Genomic DNA, 14,479 nt, shown 5'->3' with positions numbered 1-14,479 from the left:
GTACTATGAAGTGGCCTAAAGCCAGACTGGAACACATCAACTAAGGAAAAGTTATTCATGTGTGCTGTGATCTGGGAAGAGACAATTTTTTCAAGGACCTTCAACAGAAAAGGTAATTTGGAGATTGGCCGGAAGTTTGCAAATTTGGAGTGGTCTAAACCAGTTTTTTATAAAATTGGTTGTACAACCGCCTTTTTAAAAGCAGTAGGAAACACCCCAGTAGTCAGGCTAGAATTAAAAATGTCCAAAATGGCGGAGCCCAAAGTAGGGATGATATCACCCACCATCCTCGGGGAGAGAGGGTCCTCAGGAGAGCCTGCCGGTTTCATTGCACCTTAGAGCATGGTTCCCCTGATTAGTCAAAAGCTTGGTCATTTATCTTCATCAAGACACACATAAGGAGCTTGGGTGTCAGAAGCCTTATTGTTTACATGGTAAGGCTTTCCCACGGATGATGGACAGTGTCACCCAGAGCCGTTTCTAGCAAATTAACACACAATCGTTTATGTCAGCTCATATCCTCTCCTGCTTTTTGTCTTTTGTGCCTGATGCGCTCCGCAGCACATCACCTGTCTTCTGCTCCTCCGGTACCTCACTGGCGCGGCCAGTACTTTTGCAGTAGGTTGATTCCGTTCATCTGCTTCGTTCAAAAGTAACTCAGGATGTAAAAATATAGGAAGCCAGACAGAAGTTTTTCTGTAGGACTGAGAGAAAAGAGCCAGGTGGGACAGAAAAAAAGTGAAATAAAAACAAGAAAACAAAATAAAGAGTTCGAAAAGGAAAAAGTAGGTTGATTTAACCCATTACATGTTTTTAACTTTATAAAGCAACAAACTATAAGCATGTAATATTTATATATTTGTCACCTTCAAAGCTCAGTCCTACACCCAGGGCCGTTTTAAGGCATTCCGGGGACCAGGGCAAGAATAAAGCCACTGCCCCCCTGCCTTTATTCTTAATGTCATAAATTCAACATGATGTTGGAAATGTTCCATCACAATTCTAGTCCATAATGAAGATGTGACAGCACCACGCAGTTGCATCCTGTTCCACACTATAAGAAAAAACATTGCTAAAAAACAATAAAAATCTGGCGCCTGTAGCTGTTATCTCCTTTGAAGTTTGAAATAAAGACTTTAAAACAAATTTGAATTGCAATAACAGAGGCAGCATTGCACTTCTGATGATGGAAACTAATAGGGGGATACCGATTGGGTTCTATTGATGGCTCCAAATAAGAATAAGGCTGGAAAACTGTGTACTGAAAAAGCTTTATCTGCAAATCCTAATTTTCAGTTGAGCAAAAAGAACCTTGTTTTTAGAAAGTTTGTTTTATTTTTTGTCTAAAATGAAAAAAGTTCATATCTGCAAAAACCACTTGAAATAAGGTTAACAATTTTAAATATGATCCAAAATGTCTTATTTTTAGTTTAAAAAAAATATATCAATAAGATAACTAGCCAAAAAAAAAAAAAAGTTAGGTTTACTGGAGTATTTCACTAAGTTTTGCTTCATTCACATTTGATTACATCATACAGAAATCCATGTTGTTTACTCTGTGTACAAATGCAATCAGACCATCATAAGGAATTAATTTTCCACGAAATGCTCTAATACTTGATTTATTCTCAGATAGAATGACATCCTCTAACACCCCCATCAAATCCTGAGCTGTCTTCTGATTTCAGAATAAAAACACAGCTGTTACCTGTCTGTAACTGATGTTTGAATCATCCTGACTCATAATTAAAGGAGGAAGAAACACCGGGGGGATTAAAGATGTCATCCACATATGATATGTAGAGGTTACGCTTACAGTCAGAAAAAGTCATTTGAAAAAGCAGTTTATTAGGCTTCTGCCCTTTCATCCAGCCATGACCTTGTGAGCCACCGTACCAGAGGACTGGCTGCTTTGTATGATTCATTTAACGCCTTTGGGTGCCTCTGGAAGCACTCAAAGCACATACACTGTTCATTAAATGCTTTGTGGGAGAATTCATATTTAAAGCAAAGGCACATGAAAATTAATGATAACCAGCCAAGCAGCAGAGCACCATGCAGAAAAGCAACGATGGGCAACTTATGAGATTCACTCCAATTTACAATTTATTCTGTAATCACAATGTTTCCTCCTTGTATGGTGTAATGTTCTGCACATTTGTGAGTGGGTGGAAATATAAGGACTATGAGAAGGCTACTAACAAAACCATATAAATGTCATTACAGTGCATTCAAGCAAATGTAGCACAGGGAACTAGAGATTAGCCGCTGGGCGGGAACGCTCCACGTATGCCCATGAGAGGCTGGCAGTATCACTGAGTGAATGAACGAGTGATTGAGCCAACTCTGCAGAAGTTGTTTTGTGTGGTCCTTAATTTGGACATTCTCTAAGGTTGCATCCTTGAACAAAGCTACAGTGACTTTTAAATATATCTATGATATCCAGCTTACAACCAGAGCATTTAAAAAAGCTATCTGAAGATTTATGCCTGAAGAAATTAATGCAGCTACTTTCATTTATTCATTCTTTTCTGGTGATGCCTCTCATGGCCTCTCTTTCAATTCCTCCAGCTTTGTATGTTTTAGAGAATGTCTTCTGTTTCTTGTGCAGATTGAATTTGCAGGAACATTGCACATCCTGGGCAGATTGTAATAAGCATCAGCAGCAGCTTGTTGATAGAAGCCATCAATCATGTTGGGTTCAAGGGTTGTACATCAGGCCTTTGCTTCATGGCCATGCTCTGAGATTTAACATCCTGCTCCCCATCTGCTCTACACCTCCTTCAAGTATCACTTTGCATCTGACTGGCTGATGGCTCTGTTTATTACTCTGCAAAATGCTCCATCTGTATTAGTTCTGTAGAAGCCTTTTCCGTCGTTTTCTTGGTTCCCTGATGTTATGATCTGACTGTGTCCAACATCTATTTTATGGAATCATGGAATCATCTCCACGTCCATCTGCTGCCTCTAAAGGATCTTCTGACATCCATTAACTCTGCAGTCAGAGATGCTAGGGTTTCCTATTTCTCCAACCTGGTGTCCCAGAGCAAAGGGAACCCCAAGGTGCTGTTTAACACCATAAGCAGCATCGTCTCTCCTGCCTCTCCTACAGCCTCCATCCACTCTGTTGCAGACTGTGAGAACTTTCTGTCTTTCTTTGTGGACAAAGTCAATAAGGTTAGATCTAGCATCTCTCCTTCAGCCTTATTGCTGCCTCTCCCGACACCAACCAGGCCCATCATCCTAGATAGCTTTGCTCCTGTTTCTTTGCCTGAGTTAACCAAACTAGTTAACTCTATGAAGACCTCTGCATGCCCCCTCCACATCTTACCCTAATCTTTGTTTAAAAGTGCTTTTCAGTCCATCGGTCCCAGTGTGCTCTCTATAATTAATGCTTCTCTGGTCTCTGGTCAGGTCCCTGCTTACACTGAAAAAAGAAAATAGTTGAACCAACTTAATTGAATTATTTCAATTGGTAACACCTAATTTAATTAAGTTCTTTGAAATGAAGTTAATACATTAGATTAACACAACTGATTTAAGTTACATGTACTTAATAAATTAATTGTTGTCAAATAAACATTTTTGCATTAATCCAACTTAAAATTAAGACATTTCAACTTAAAGTTTTCAGTTTTTCCAACCCAATAATTTGCATAACCCAAAAGTAAAATATTGCTCTTTGCTAACCTAATAATTTGGTTTAGTGCAAATTACTTTTTGTAGTGACTCTAAAATGAAAATTTAGTTTGTTTAATAATGCTTGAATCAAAAATTTAAGTTGGCTGAAAATATTTTTCAAAAATTCAAAATCCATTGTTTTTTTTTAAATACTTTATTGTATAAATGTAATAAAGTATCACCTTCATGGCAACCAACACAGCTTTTGGTCAAACACATTACACATTTGTCCTAAAACACATATGCACAAAATGCAAGTAACGCTTAGTAGGACCACAAAGTTGTCATCAAAGTGTTAAGTGCAACACAGTATTAGACAAATATCGATCTCAACACATATAGTGTCAACTATGAAAAAGTGCCCCAAGAGTATACAGAAACTACTCTTCAGCTATAGCCAATGAACAAATATCTGAACAGTGTAGCTGACCAATGGGGATGAAAAAATATAAACACTCCTTTAGAGTTTTAGAATGTCACAACAGTTTGTTGTATAACTGAGCACATCAAACCTGAAATGCAACCTTTCCCTTGAAACGAAGGCAAATATGTCTGAAAAAAAAATTAAATAAAAATACCATACAAAGTATGTATAAAAGCACATTAAATTGTGGTTTGAGGTCTCTTGGAGCATAAAAAAGGCCCAACATCCAAAAGAGACTACATATTTTACGTGCTATATGTCCAAACACAGTTGCTCCTTCGCATTATGGCACAAGGCCATTTGTTGGTCATTGTTCTGTGCCATTACTGGGAGCTTTGAAGTTTGATATACAGATTTTGGACTTTGGGGGACATCTTGTGCTGATCAAGCTGCATGAAGAGTTTTTGGAGCACTTCAAAAGTGAAGCGAAAGGGTTTTGGATAAGCTAGGTTGAGTGCATAGATCAAACCTAGAAGCAGGGCACAAGCTGAGGCAACCGAAGTTAGTTCATGCAACACTTCCACACCCTCAATGACAATGCCAATGTCTGCAGGTGGCTCCTGCAGTCCCTCCCCCTCCTTCCGAATCGCATACACTGCCATGGTGACCTCCTCCAGGTCCTTCTGAACATCATCTGCTCCACAGTCAGAGGGGTACAAGACACAAACACAAATCATCATTAGCCTCACTTCTTACTGTGATTAAGTGTTTGGGTGAAGTACCAATATGTGTTGTGCTGGGCTACTTCTTGGCTGGGTGTCATCACACACCAGAAACAGCAGAGAGAGGTGTATCAATCTGACTCTAATCAAATTTAAAGCAAGAAAGATAAAATTTCCCAACATGTTAAACTATTCCTCTGAACTTAAATAATCAAGTAAGCCCTTCTTACTTAAAACAAAGTCAGTCCAAAATGTAATGTGTTGTTGCTGGGAATTACATAATGTCCAATATGGTCATGATAATAAATACATGTCAGCAATCCAACTATGGTTCACGTGTTATGTTTGTTCTAACAGTTAACTTTTTTTGTGTCCCTTTGACAAGATGTGCTGACAAACTGTTGAAACTTACAAGGTATTCCTTGATCAGGCCATCTGCATCTTCTCCCAGGAAGATGATGAGGGCTTTCAGCACATGTTCCCTCCGATGATTAATGTCCACAGTCTAGAACAACAAATGTGGATTAATTTTAAACTCTAAATTTCATAAGACAGACATCCTTACTCTTATTGCTTAACTTACATGTACTTTATTTAAAAACAGTAATTCACAAGCCCAGAGATTCATTACAGAAAGAAAAGGATGAGTTCAGTGGTGTATTTTTTGAGTCGCTAAAACCATTCATGCATATGAAAGCCATGATTAGCATTGGCCTGCCCATATTGTCTTTATGAAGGATTCAGATATATTTTGACAGCCCTCTTAGTTACGAAGTATTTTGTTTGATGGTACAGATTTACCTGGTCCAATGTGTCCATGATGTTCGCAATCTTTTGGCGTGTTGCCCCTCCTTTGGCACGTATGACTTTGATCAGCTGACTTGAGTGCATGTCTAACTGGGCCATGAACTTCCACTCAAGGGGAACAGCCATGAGCCTCTGGAACTCTGTATTTATCTAAAAACAAAACACAAATGACAGTAGATATTGTATTATGGAACAAAATGATGAAACTGATTGTATGCCAAAATGTCTATATCCCAAAAAGTATAACATATATGGAAATTCAAAATATAAATTCTTTCATTAAGTTCAGTGTTATAAAATCTCAACCACATCAAGTTATGACCGATTCATGAAAGTTAACTGCAAAATAAATCCTGAAGCATACAGACTTTGATCACTTCAGTTCCATTCTTACCTCTTTCTGTGTGAAGAGTGCAGGCCATCTATTGTTCAGTTCCTGAATGCTTGGTTCTTGGTTTACCACCTCATGTCGTCTGTAGGCAAACGTGTTAGCCATTTTGTCTGCGATGATCATTTCATTGTCCCTTATCCCGATCTCTGTCAGAAGTTCTAGTCTCACTTTTTCCATGCTGTCCAGAGTCTCACCAGTAGGAAAGGATGGATAAAAGTTAGCTTCACAACGTTTTGGCTTCTTCACTTTTTTAGCAGGGACAGCATCTGTAGTAGCTTTAGATTTCAGTGAGTTTACACACAGCTCTGGACACCCCTGTAATTTGAGCTGGGTCCTGTAGTTTGCCATTTTGTACTTCAGTCGTTGTTTCCAACCGTAGCAGCCATTGGATGATCCAGGTTCTTTCAAACATGGGTGCTTTTTGATAAGGGCCTCTGCAGCTGCGCAGAAATGTACATCCTCTGGATAGGCCTTGTAACAGTAAATTTCTTCTGCAACTCTTTTCAGGATATCAGACAGCATTCGGGCGCTTAAAGTCAACATTTTTTGGCTCACACGGTACTCAGTATTCCCCCTCTCTAGCTGTAGCTCTGTGTCATATGAAAATTGGGGAATTGCAAAGTCTTCTGGCCACTGTTGTGTTCGAGATGACATAGATTCAGGGGATGAGAGGATAATTGTGCCATTTGATGCCACCGAAATACTGTCATCAGACTCAAATGAAAGAGACAGAGATGAAGTGGACTGATCGGCACTGATCAAAGGTGGATGTGTTTGCTGGTGGATCACTTTGATTGTCCCCAAATTCCGAAGTTCGGTGGTAGAATTCAGATTGAATAAGTCGTTGCCAAAGTCTTGGTCCATGTATTGCAGTCTGAAGTTACCTTTTAACCCAAAGGTAGTCTTTATCGTGCTGAGAAGGTCTTCAAGTGACTCTGGGATGCCATTTGGAAGAGTCAGCTTTTCAATGTTGTTCTCTCCTAAAATCACCTTCAGTCTTACAGGTGTTGAACCAGCCATGGTGGTCTGAGAACAAAGCACAAGCACAGTTAGTGAGGATCAACATGTAAACCACTGACATTTCCAATTAGGAGAATTTAATGTCAAACTAGAGGAAAAGAGAGAAGGAAAGGGGAGGAGAAAATGAAGAGGAGACGTGGAGATCAGCTGAGGCAGCGAGGAGAGAAGGCAAACCGAAGAGGAGAGGGGAGGGGAGGAGAAGAGAGATGGCGAGACTGTGGGAGACAATGAAGAGAAGAGAGAAGGAGAGGAGGTGAGGAGAATGTAGGAGACAACAAGGAGAGGAAAGAAGAAAAAGAAGAGAAGCAGAAGGGGGGAGAGCATAGGATTAGCATTCACTGACTGGAATCTAGCAACCTGCATTAAAAAAATGACATAACTGATGAATAGCCAATGACATCATCGCACCACTTTGGCTTGCAGTATAAAATAAATATGTTCTGAGAACACATTAGTATTGTATTGGTCTGGGTTTTGTTTTCCCACTTAAGAAAATACTTTATCATATTTTGAGGCCTCACCCTTTAAACATGGACATATCTTTTCAAGGTGACAAGACGCATCCCTCTAATTTTGTAGTCTGCCAGTGGGTAGGTATCATACAGTTCTTGTGGCTCAACAAGTTCCACTTCTTTGCTTGGTGATGTTTTGAGATCATAAGCTCTGTAGTGTTCCATATACCATCCGCTAAGCTTCTTCAGAATGAAGATTAGTTTGTCCTGCAATATCACCATTTGGATGATTTCACCAAACTCTGGCAGTCCTCCCAGTGAGCCGTGGATTAAGATCATCCCACACTTGTAGATTAGTCCATTATATGCTACACTTTTAGCCAAGCACACATTGTCCATATCTGGAGACTTCTGTCTCAGTGCATTTGAGATGTCCTTGTTAAGAACATCAATGTGAACAGTGGAAACAGCTGTTACTTCCAGTGGGTGTTTGGCAAAGCTAATTGCATGCAAATGATATGCAATCTGATACTGATGTCTCTGTGAAAGGGAAAGAAGTACATTTTTGAAGCATCTGATGTTCCTTGCAACTCTTAAAAAAACTATGCTTTGCTTCGAATCGCATAGTCCATAGTGCAACCAGTGGCCCAAACTTACGGATCAAATATGGATAATGTTCCAAGTAGTGGTGCTTTGGTATAAGATTAACATCTGGGAAAACCTCTTGAAACTTGATTCTGTGCTCAGAGATCTTAAAACCGAGATATGCAATGGAGTCCTCAGTATGAACAGGACTGACAACAAGATCAACAATGTCCTTCAAGTCTGTTAAGATGTGCCAAGCAGGCTCCTCACAGGGTACACTCTGCCCAATGAACAAAGGCAAAAATCTGATAAGATTCCAGTTCTCGTGTGCATTCCCTCCTACACTTTTTTTGGATGCAAAACTGAGAGCCACAGGATGAGGTTGATTTGTTTTGTCAGCCCACTTAAAGATGAAAGATGATATTGCTTCATTCAATGTACATAATGTGAAATACTTTTTTTTGATTAACAAATTGAGGCAAAGCGCAAGTTCAAAAGGAACAATTCCCTCAAAAAGATCATGTACAACATCAGGTGGAAACCCAGTGGTAACATCAAAATGTGAGAGGTGCTTTGACAAAATGCACTTTGATTTCACACCATAATAACTGGGCAATTTGTTTTCCTCAATAATTCGTAAATGATCTGCATGAATGTCTTTTGTTCTTAAAGTAAAGACTTCACTTCTGACTTCAATAGTCTGGAACTCTGATGTTTCTGCAGTGCAAAATCTACATACGTATGTCCCTGAGAAATTTTCAAAGAATCCAGCAATACTGTGTGCACCAAGGTTGTCGGCAACAACACACTGAACAGTGCCTTTTACTGTTCTGCCCAACTTTGACAGAAATATCCCACTCTGTTCCAAAATTACAAGATCATTAATTACAGGTTTTAACACTTTCTCATACCCATAGCACTTCAGATCATTACTTTTGATTAAAGCAGCCAAATAGATTGAGGTTAAAGCAGAATTACAGCCTGGTGGCAAATTACCCAAAACCCAGTACAATCCACAAATTTTATGCTTCCTCCGTGAAGTACCAAGGGGATTACATATTTCGAATTCATCAATGTATAATATCAATGAAATGCTTTCCTGCTTGGACAACAGTCCATTTTCATGGAAGAAGTCACCATCGAAGATAGTTTTGTAGTGCACAGAAGTTTTTTGAGGCTGATTATCTACAGTATTCAAATTAACAGCCTGATCTAAGATTGTCTGGCAGTCAAGAATATGCTGCAAAGACTTTAAAATTGAAATATATTGGAATGACTTGTTATTTTTTCGGTCAAGTATATATTCCACTGGTTCCACTACTTTAAAGTGGCTCTTATAGTATGCTTTTCGTCTCCAAGGAGTGGAAAGTGGACCTTTATGTCCAATTGCTTTTTTTACAGGGTTTGTCTCACATAGTACACTGGCTAGCTTTTCAACAACTGACTGGTCAAATTGGCATCCATTGTCTTGTAATACTTGGCTAATAGTCTTTTGGGTAATCGCCACAGAAACAGAACCAATCAAATAGTTTAACTCCTGCAAAAGCTCATCTACAGCTGCATTAGACACAAGAAAGATGTGTTCCAACTTAAGGAGCACTGAAGCTATTTTAAGCTCAATATCATTCTCTAAGTTTTCAGAATACCCATTGTCAAAAGCAGAATTTAAATTTACATCACTCTCTATAATTTCCACATCTGAAATGTCACTGGCAACACTGGCACAAGATTCATCAACAGAACTTATTCCAGGCTTAAATGTGTTCACTGTACCAGAGTGTTTTCCGTATTTATGACTTTTGAAGTTCTCATAGACATTGGTTTTATATTCACAGTTTTGGAACACACATGTTACAGTCTCCTTATTTTTAAGATGCTGATAGATATGTTGAAAATATTCTCTTTCTGTGGAGAGTTGATTATGGCCACAAATATGGCAAGTGAATGTGGACGCAGCTTTGGAGACTGCTTGTTGGGCAGGGTGATTTCTTGATAGATGGCTCAGTAGGGCGTTCCAAGTCTTGAACCTACATGCACAATTTAAATAAGTGCATGGATATGAGTGGCCTCGTCCGTAATGCCTATGAATCAGTTTGTAGTGTTTGAGCAATTCAGATCTTTTTGTTAATGTTGTCCCACAGTCCTTGCATCTCCACATGAAGCATAGCACTGGAGAAACAAAGAGACACGCTTTACTGGGTGTATATAAATAATTTGAGAAAAACACCGAGGGAGAGTTGGACAATATTACAATATATCAATATGGTGATATGAGACTAGATCTCATCTCAGCTTTTTGCCACATTGCCCAACACAAAGCGAATCATTTAAACACAAAATGTATTCATCAAATGTAGCCAGCCCTCTCTAATTAGATTTTAAAGGGATAAGTTCAAAACAAAAGTTTAAAAACAAAACCCAAATGCCCATAGGTACATTTTTTTTTTTTTGGAATTGGTTTATATATAAAGCAGATTCCTGTTCAGTGTAAAACTGAATTAAGTTTAAATGAGACATCACTATTTTGAACTTGCATACCTTTGCTGTTGATGAAGTGAAAGTATGCAAGTTCACAGATAAAACGAGCTGCCTGGCACGCCTCCACACAGGAATGCCCCTCTTGAAGTAGTCACAGAGCTGAGAAGAAGTTAGGTCTGAAGGTGGCGATGGGGCATCACATTGGACACCAAGCCAAAGGTTGTGGCACTGTCCAGGGTTCCAACCAGAGGTGATGTAATCTTTCTGCCATCAGCAGACATCCCTCTGGAGAGGTTGACAGGAAGGAAAGGAAGTGCTACCCAAAGTCCTAAAGATTAAAGATATGTTTGAGTTAGGCTGTCGATCTTTCATTATGTTTACAGTGTTCATCTGCATCTATGTCAGGGGTGTCACACTCATTTTAGCTCAGGGGCCACATTGAGGGAAATCTAGTCCCAAGTGGGCCGGACCGGTAAATTAAAAACAACTTCAGATTGTTTTTTCTTTGTTTTAATACAATCAATATAAAACAAGGCTGGAGCCTGAGGACAGTGTATCCAAAACTGTACAACACCTGAAGTATACTTGAAAATTTGGAAAAAAAAAAAATCAATAAATAAAAAAAACATCTCTTAGTGATTCAAAGAGCTTACAGATCACATGGCTAGATCAGATTCATGCAGCACTTAAAGTATATTTGACTCATTTTACTTTACATCTTTTAGCTTTCACCAGCACATCAGTATCAGGAGTCACATCCTGAGTGGCAGCCAACTTCAGGATGTGATTCAAGTTCTTGTGTGAGCCTTGAGCGCAGCTTTGTTTTATTTATACTCATTACAGAGAAAACTTGCTCACAAAGATAAGTTTATTTTCACTCTACATTGTAAAGTATGAAAATAAAGTTTACACAACCATCCCGCGGGCCGGATTTAACCTGCTTGCGGGCCGGATCTGGCCCGCGGGCCGCATATTTGACACCCCTTATTCTATGTACTTATATATGTATTCAGACACAGACCAGAAGTGTGCTAGGTCTACAAGAAATCCGATGGCTGTTTTTTCTGTGTTCAATAGCGTAATACTTTCTTCTATGATTTCTAATTGTGATTTTCTGCCGCACACCATCTCCCTCTCACACGGCTGATCCGTGCGTGTACGAGCGCTGCACGCACCCTTTCTCCTCGCCTTCTTAACGTCATGTACATTGAAAGCAATGCAAGCGGCAGTAAATGCATGCTTCCTGGAGCCACCACAGCTAAACTTTACCTCCTACATCACCCGTGGCCGTGACCGCATGAACTATTCGCACCGACAGGCATACTGCGAACAACCACTCGTGTATAAATGCGCGCGCCCGAAGTAACGTAGTCTTAAGAGAACCGCGGCCCAGCTTGCCGCTATAATATGCTAATGCTAATGAATAACTAACAGTAAGCCAACACCGACACACTGCATGAATACACAACTTTAAGCTAGCGTTACGATATTAAAACAAGAGAGTACCGCCGGCAAACTACTAACTTAACCTACATGTCCAAGCACAAACTACCAACAGGTCTGACATTTCGCTAATGTTAGCAGGGCTGAATGATAGCGGTTTGGTCAGGTCAGTTTACTAAACACTTAACAATACAGTTGGAATATTTTTATATCTAATATATTAAAATATGTGTTCTACAGTTGACTTACCTTCAAGGACCATGGAAAAAGTAATATCTTCGTTACCTTATTGACCAAATTGTTCACGAGGTCCTGCCTGCAGCCAAGTTCCTCTCAAATTGGTGTTCTCAACCGGCCGCAGGTAGAAAATTCTGGAGAAGGCGGAGACGTCATGACATCAGACGCACTGCGTCACGAGAAACCTAATTGATGCAGGTTGACTCTAATGAGAATAGCAGGTTACATGTGTACTGAGGGAACAACACGTAATAACAAGTTGATATACTCCACAAATGTAGACTGGCTCCACTAAAGCAGAAATCTTAATGAAACTCACTCAGAACTTTACGTAACTTCAAATACTGCTGAAATACACTTTTTAGAGTGTACTTTAAAAATGCTGTAATCCACCCACTTCTTAAAAAATCTTGACCTTTCTCTCCATAGCAGTTTCAGACCAAGCCCCCATAATTCGGGTCTGGATGTGAAGCAAAACAGGAAGTGACAAAAATTGCAGTTCCACTCTCATCCACTAGGGGCTGGTGTCAGAAGCGGGCAAATCCTCATTGACTCCCATGTTAAAAATACCAATTTCACAGCAGAAATAAACATGTTTACAGCCTGGTACCAAAACATGTTTTAGGTTTAATAGATCTAGTTTACACTCATGACAACTCTGAGGGGGTGGATATTTGTGTCACTCTTCTGTTTAAGTGTATTAAAAGCCTAAAATTCTGTATAATTATGTAATGAGCATCAGACACACGTGACCACAGAGGTAGCTCCGGGGAAAGGCCTCAGTAGAGCCTCGGCCTGGCCTGAAAACTGTTCCGCCATTTTCAGTCTCTCAACTTAGACCAGTAGTTGTAGCGTTTGTGTATGCTTTTTGGATATTATTTGTGCAATCGTTGGACAAAATGACTTGCTGTGGCATTAATTGCACTAATAGAGCGTCCAAGGAGTCTCCACTTCATTTTATTTCGGTAAGTAAAATTATATTTATGTATTTTAGGTCCCTGCCGAGCTGAGCTTAAATTTTAACATGTACTGTTTAACCATGAAATTTAAATGTAATAGGGTAAACCCAGTGCATTTAACATAATGCTGCACTTTAGAAAATGGGTTGAAATATAACATGTTGGTGGAGCTGGATTCCGACTATCGGTATGGTCCCCGGCCTCCCCTCAGCAGCAGCTCGGCGCATCTCTGATCGCAGCGGCGTCTGTCTGCTGCGTGGGCTGCCGGCTTGTGGAGCTCTCGGGAGATCTCTGTGTTCCACCCGGTTCTCCCCAGCGGTCAGCCCTGCGCAACTCTGACTCTGAAGCTCCGATGTTGTGAACAGTTAGCTCTGGTTTTAGCTAGGTAGCTACCTCCATTAGCTTAGCTCCCACCTCCGTGTTAGCTTTGGGTAAGCTTGTAGCTACATCTCTTCAGTTCGACGGGTGTCATCATTTGATCCCAGCGTTACAGCTCCACCTCTTTTCCCTTTCATTAAATGTCTGGGCGTGATGAGACATGTGACACAATCACGATGGCGGTGGTGGCCACCTCCCATTTCAGATTTAAAAATTATAATACGAGCCTCTGGACAAGAATTGTCCAGTATATACATGTCAGGGTTTCAGACCCACCTCTGAATTACCGCTCATCTTGAAGATCGGGAAAAAGGTTTTAGGTACGGCTAAAACACTCACAGCTTCTCTCAATGAACATAACATCTATGATAAAGACAAGTAGAGCTCACTCTACTGAAACAGCTCTTCTTAGGGTCTCTAATGACCTTCTGACTCACAGTGATGCAGGGGACTGTTCTGTTCTGGTCCTGCTGGACCTGACTGCAGCCTTTGACACTGTTGACCATCACCTGCTACTGGAGAGGCTGAGAGACTGGGTAGGCCTATCAGGAACTGCTCTAAAGTGGCTCTCCTCTTATCTATCTGAGCATTCCTTCTCTGTGGCCATCCCCAAGTTTCGGTCCTCCACCACCTCTCTCTCACGGTGTCCCACAAGGTTCTGTGCTGGGGCCTCTGCTCTTCCTTCTTTTCTCCTCTATCTGCTTGGAAAAAGTTGTGGCTAAACAACTCCGAGCTGCTCTTGATGAACATAACATCATGATAGTTTCCAGTCGGGTTTTCGTAGAGCTTATTCGCGATGCAGGGGATTGTTCTGTTCTGGTTCTGCTGGACCTGACTGCAGCCTTTGACACTGTTGACCATCACCTGCTACTGGAGAGCCTGAGTGATTGGGTAGCCCTTTCAGGATCCGCTCTGGAGTGGTTCTCCTCATATTTGTCTGAGCGTTCTTTATATATATATAT

General features: G+C 40.3%; 1 protein-coding gene across 1 annotated transcript; it reads right to left on the bottom strand.

Annotated features, from left to right (window-relative positions):
• Positions 1–3,866: 3,866 nt before the first annotated feature.
• On the bottom strand, positions 3,867–12,718 carry LOC107374155 (uncharacterized). Its single transcript, XM_070548895.1, has 6 exons — positions 12,193–12,718; positions 10,561–10,828; positions 5,969–6,991; positions 5,569–5,724; positions 5,180–5,272; positions 3,867–4,739 (listed from the first exon to the last, which is right to left on the bottom strand). Exons 3-6 carry the CDS (start codon positions 6,983–6,985, stop codon positions 4,608–4,610), a joined length of 1,398 nt encoding a protein of 465 aa, XP_070404996.1. The 5' UTR covers positions 6,986–6,991; positions 10,561–10,828; positions 12,193–12,718; the 3' UTR covers positions 3,867–4,607.
• Between the last annotated feature and the right edge of the window lie 1,761 nt (positions 12,719–14,479).

Source organism: Nothobranchius furzeri, chromosome 2 (assembly GCF_043380555.1).
Source record: "Nothobranchius furzeri strain GRZ-AD chromosome 2, NfurGRZ-RIMD1, whole genome shotgun sequence".
NCBI classification, from domain to species: domain Eukaryota; kingdom Metazoa; phylum Chordata; class Actinopteri; order Cyprinodontiformes; family Nothobranchiidae; genus Nothobranchius; species Nothobranchius furzeri.
The sequence above is the reverse complement of the archived record's forward strand: the minus strand, read 5'-3'. Positions and strand labels throughout refer to the sequence as shown.

Bases quoted from the DNA above. Each gene is read 5' to 3' on its own strand.
- LOC107374155 (XM_070548895.1), bottom strand. From the start codon at position 6,985: ATGGCTGGTTCAACACCTGTAAGACTGAAGGTGATTTTAGGAGAGAAC. The intron at 5,273-5,568 runs GTAAATCTGTAC...TTGTTGTTCTAG, and splicing joins TCATGGACACATTGGACCAG to ACTGTGGACATTAATCATCG. The intron at 4,740-5,179 runs GTAAGTTTCAAC...ACTGTGGAGCAG, and splicing joins GCCTGATCAAGGAATACCTT to ATGATGTTCAGAAGGACCTG.